Source organism: Tachysurus vachellii, chromosome 23 (genome assembly GCF_030014155.1).
Source record: "Tachysurus vachellii isolate PV-2020 chromosome 23, HZAU_Pvac_v1, whole genome shotgun sequence".
NCBI classification, from domain to species: Eukaryota; Metazoa; Chordata; class Actinopteri; order Siluriformes; family Bagridae; genus Tachysurus; species Tachysurus vachellii.
The window spans coordinates 297,199-302,680 of record NC_083482.1 but is presented as its reverse complement, the minus strand read 5'-3'; the positions used below and the strand labels follow the sequence as shown (position 1 = coordinate 302,680).

At 41.6% G+C, this 5,482-nt stretch overlaps 1 protein-coding gene across 1 annotated transcript; it reads left to right on the top strand.

Annotated features, from left to right (window-relative positions):
• The first annotated feature begins 813 nt into the window (after positions 1 to 813).
• On the top strand, positions 814 to 4,465 carry pgap4 (post-GPI attachment to proteins GalNAc transferase 4). Its single transcript, XM_060859688.1, has 2 exons — positions 814 to 947; positions 2,728 to 4,465. Exon 2 carries the CDS (start codon positions 2,737 to 2,739, stop codon positions 3,883 to 3,885), a length of 1,149 nt encoding a protein of 382 aa, XP_060715671.1. The 5' UTR covers positions 814 to 947; positions 2,728 to 2,736; the 3' UTR covers positions 3,886 to 4,465.
• The last annotated feature ends 1,017 nt before the right edge of the window (positions 4,466 to 5,482 follow it).

Genomic DNA, 5,482 nt, shown 5'->3' with positions numbered 1-5,482 from the left:
AAGTTATTGAAGTGTGTTTCAGTCTGAAGTTTGTATTTCAATCTAGCCGATCTGATTCCATTCCTTGGTGCTGACTTGTCAGATCACGTCATAATGACCTACTCTATGCTCAGAAAATTTCAAAATCTCCAAATTTTCTTAAAAGTACAGACATAAATAACACTATTTATAACAAGACAATACTATACAATGTGAGACAATACAGATGATGTGATACAATATAGACATTATGAGTATTAAATATAAATACAGAATATATGACAGATCAGTTATGTACATAAAGTGTGACAGTACATGGGAGTGTAAATAACAATATTGTGTAATATTATTATTTTAGTACAATATACAGCAGCAGTAGTGTGTAATATATACAGATGATGTGATGACTGACAGTCCTGATAATGCAGCACTTATAGATATGAAGCAGTGCTGGGCCTTTTTATGTATGTGTAGTTAGTTATTAGTTAGTTAGTTAGTTTGTTTGTTTGTTAGTTAGTGAATATATTGAGGAAATATAACTAACATTTGAGACCTTTATCCATTTTAGATAATAATTACTTATAATTAATAATAATTACTTATTTCATCACTTAGCCCTTAATTACTGTTAAAGTGTGTTAAAGTTACTGTTAAAGACAGTTAAAGTGTGGATACTGAGTGTTTACTGGTTAAACTTTGTGTTTATTTGGGAATTTGCTCTAATGGCTCATAAACAATCATTATGGTGTCATTTTCTTACCTATGTTGCGCGCGCACCCCCTGGCGGCCGGTACAACCCGGAAGTGTTTCTAACGGAGACGTGTTCTAACGGGGTCGCGTTCTAACGGAGACGTGTTCTAACGGAGACGCTGTGCACGTGTCGGACGGTGAATATTGTGATCTTTAGCACTCCAGCTGACGGTGTTGACTGACATCCAGAGTGACGTCATTGTGTGCGCGAGCTGGCGGTAAACAAATATATTCTAATCATAAAGTGGACTTTACTTACTGAATAAATAAACATTTAAACATTCTTACAAATATTGTTTAATACGTGATGGTTAATGATAAATGGGCAGTGGCTCCTGGTTAAAGCTCTGGGTTGTAGGTTGTAGGTTGTAGGTTCAAGCCCCAGCACTGCCAAGCTGCCCCTGCACTCTGACCCCAACCTCCTCAGCTGGGGTATGTGAAGAAAAGACATGTACATATGGTGATAATAAAGGCTTCTATGCCCCCTTCTATTCTAAATGCCAGAAATGTAAACGGTTACTTCTGATTGGCCGAAATCCTTTTCTCTGTGATGACGTAACATAAGGGGCGGGGGCTAAGGTCAGAGCTGCAGTGACGTCATAAATATATACACTAGATGTCGCCTTGTATACAGCAGTACATTGGAGCAAGTGCGTCAACTGAGCCTCCATCTTGGTACAGGGGACCCCCTCCTCTTAATGCATCAGCGTCAATGTAGGCAAAGAAATAAAATCACCATAAATCGTCATGAATGCCATTTCTAGTTTTTTTTGGTCGTTCCAAATGTCAGACATGTATTTATCATTAAGTCCAGAGAAAATTTAAGGTTTTGATTTTAAGATAATCTCCTTTTTCACAATATAATACATAGTGCTAGTAGGTGTAAGTTTATTAGTTACATTCTTCCACTTGAGTAAACTTCATATGAACAATCACTACTTACCTTATAGCCTACTGCATGTAACACTGCTACAATGGTGTGACTATACATGTTCATTTAAACATTTAAATTGGATTGGTTTATTAAATATGATACACAAAGCAATTTGCAGGTGGAAGCAAATCACAAATTTGAGAAGAACATAATGTGAAAGTTAGATAGTTGAGGTGCCAAAAACTGTTCAATCTTTTATTTATTCCTTTCCTGCAATACTTTTGCAACATTAAATAATTATGTACTAAAGTCACATAAACCAAAAAAAAAAAACCCCACAAAGTTTGACTTTGAGGCTGAACTGCCAACCTAACTGGTGACATCCTTCCAGGACTGTCAGCTGAGTTAACCATTAAAACTAAGTGTTTAGTGCTGCAACTGAAACTCGTCTCTGTTTATCACTTGGGAATCTACAAACAGATTCAGATTCTGATTATTTTATTTAATACCATGTCAGCAATCAAAAGCTATTTTCATGGTAAAATTCAATTACAAAAACACAAATATATAAATACAATAAAAACAAAACAAATATAAACAGCAAGTCATATTATACATTTTTTAAATTAACATAAGATAAAAAAAAATCCAAACCCTTTTCAGACATAATGTCATTAAATGTCCTTAAGTGAAGTAACTGTATAAAAGATCATTCTGCTTGTGTTAAGTCCAGGACAATCTAATAAAATATGTTTGACAGATAAGGGAATCTTACAGAACACAAAATTGGGTCTTTTCACCTTTAAGCAAAAAAGCATGGGTCAATTTTTAATGTCCTTATTAAGAGCTTCGGAATCTACAAACATTGTCTGTTTTCCTGTCAAAAACTAATGAGTAACTAACATGGATTAGCTGTTAGCTGTGTTCGTTAACCAAGAACTAAAACAAACCAAACGGAACAAGAAATATAATTTCCTAACGTTCAATGACATAAAACACATTATGTGTTTGACGCATTTTCAGGACCCCAAGGCGACATCTAGTGTATATATGTATGCAGTGACATGTGTGTGTCTGTATGTGTGTGTCTGTGTGTGTGTTTGTGTCTGTGTGTGTGTGTACAGATCACACTGATGTGTCGATGGAGATGTGTGCAGCATCTCCGCCGGTCCAGTCCTGTGACCCGGGTGCTGGTTCTCTGTGTGATGACGTTCGGCGTGCTCCTGCCCCTGTGCTGCCATCGCTGTCTCTACTCCTACTACTTCCTGAAGTCCTGGTACCTGGAGGAGAGAAGTGCTGAGGCATTAAGGCAGAGCTACGAGGACGGGCAGGAGGCCCTCGCATACTGGCAGGACATGATGGTGGGCAGAGCTGTGAAGGGAGACGTCTCTGAGCGACCGGAGCTTCTGGTGACGGTAGTGACTGCGCGCAGGAGCGACGCACTACAGTATCACTACCTGCTGCAGGTGATGCGGCGGTTAAACATCCTCCTGCAGGGGTGCACTGACACAACCTGCGCGGCTGTGCTGGTGTGTGACGTGGAAAGCGGTCCCCAGGAGAACGAGGATGCCACACTGGTGGAGAAGCGGTTCCGTGTGGTGAGGCAGGGGAAGGGTTTGAACCAGGATGTGAATGTGTTTGAGAAGGAGAAGAGAGATTACGTGTTCTGTCTGCGTCAGAGCATGCAGATAGTGAAGCCAAGGAATGTGGTGGTGCTGGAGGACGACGCTCTGCCCAGCACCGACTTCTTCTTCACCATCCGTGATTTACTCAGCCGCAGGTTCATTTCACACTCGCTGTACGTTAAACTATATCATCCTGAACGGCTGCAGCGCTACTGGAACCCGGAGCCATACCGGATCCTGGAGTGGGTGGGGCTCGGGGTGTTTGGGGCATCGCTGGTTCTTTTATTCCTGGCCTTCTACACTCGATTTTCTCTGCCCTTCTCTGTGCCTTTCTTCTTCTTCCTGGTAGCCTACATCATGGCAGTGGCGGAGCTTATAGGGCGACACTACCTGTTGGAGCTGAGGCGCGTCTCCCCTCAGCTGTACGCCGTGTCTCCAGCAACCGAGTGCTGCACGCCTGCCATGCTGTTCCCAGCGAACAAATCTTTACATGTCGCTGACCTGCTGGATGCTGCCACGTGCATGAGAGGAAACGCCAAGGACATGGTGCTGTATCTGCATGCAGGCTCCGCCCACAGCCTCGAACCCAACGCCATATGGCACATCGGGGCATTTTCCTCCATCAGAGCAAATCCACTGCACCCACATCTCCTCTAATCCATGTATCCACCCCTGCTGGTCTAGGAGTCGCAATCAGTCTGATTCTAAATCAGATTCAATCTGAATCAGACATGAGAGAATCAGTCAATAGAAATCTGAATAAATCAATATCTGAACAAAAATCTGTCACAAATCAAAATAATCCAAATCCAGTTTACTTGAGTCACAAAAAGAAGCAGAAATTGTGAAAAGATTCAGAATCAGCTAGAAAATTTATCGGAATCAGACAATGAATCAGTTCATTTCACTCAGCTGCAGTTTCGAAGGTGAGTGGAAAAATAAACTAGAGAGATAAACCTCATCAGTACTGATTATCTCTTGTGGGTGTGTATCAACATGTGTGTGTGTGTATCAACATGTGTGTGTGTATCAACATGTGTGTGTGTGTGTATCAACATGTGTGTGGGTGTGTATCAACATGTGTGTGGGTATGTATCAACATGTGTGTGTGTATCAACATGTGTGTGGGTGTGTATCAACGTGTGTGTGTGTGTATCAACATGTGTGTGTGTGTGTATCAACATGTGTGTGGGTGTGTGTGTGTGTATCAACATGTGTGTGTGTGTGTGTGTATCAACATGTGTGTGTGTGTGTGTGTATCAACATGTGTGTGTGTGTATCAACATGTGTGTGTGTGTGTATCAACATGTGTGTGTGTGTATCAACATGTGTGTGTGTGTGTATCAACATGTGTGTGGGTGTGTATCAACATGTGTGTGGGTGTGTATCAACATGTGTGTGGGTATGTATCAACATGTGTGTGTGTATCAACATGTGTGTGGGTGTGTATCAACGTGTGTGTGTGTGTATCAACATGTGTGTGTGTGTGTGTGTATCAACATGTGTGTGGGTGTGTGTGTGTGTATCAACATGTGTGTGTGTGTGTGTATCAACATGTGTGTGGGTGTGTATCAACATGTGTGTGAGTGTGTATCAACATGTGTGTGTGTGTGTATCAACATGTGTGTGGGTGTGTATCAACGTGTGTGTGTGTGTATCAACATGTGTGTGTGTGTGTGTATCAACATGTGTGTGGGTGTGTGTGTGTATCAACATGTGTGTGGGTGTGTATCAACATGTGTGTGGGTGTGTATCAACATATGTGTATCAACATGTGTGTGTGTGTATCAACATGTGTGTGGGTGTGTATCAACATGTGTGTGTGTGTATCAACATGTGGGTGTGTATCAACATGTGTGTGGGTGTGTATCAACATGTGTGTGGGTGTGTATCAACATGTGTGTGTGTGTGTGTGTGTGTGTATCAACATGTGGGTGTGTATCAACATGTGTGTGTGTGTGTATCAACATGTGGGTGTGTATCAACATGTGTGTGTGTGTATCAACATGTGTGTGGGTGTGTATCAACATGTGTGTGGGTGTGTATCAACATGTGTGTGTGTGTATCAACATGTGTGTGTGTGTGTGTATCAACATGTGTGTGGGTGTGTATCAACATGTGTGTGGGTGTGTATCAACATGTGTGTGGGTGTGTATCAACATGTGTGTGGGTGTGTATCAACATGTGTGTGGGTGTGTATCAACATGTGTGTGGGTGTGTATCAACATGTGTGTGGGTGTGTATCAACATGTGT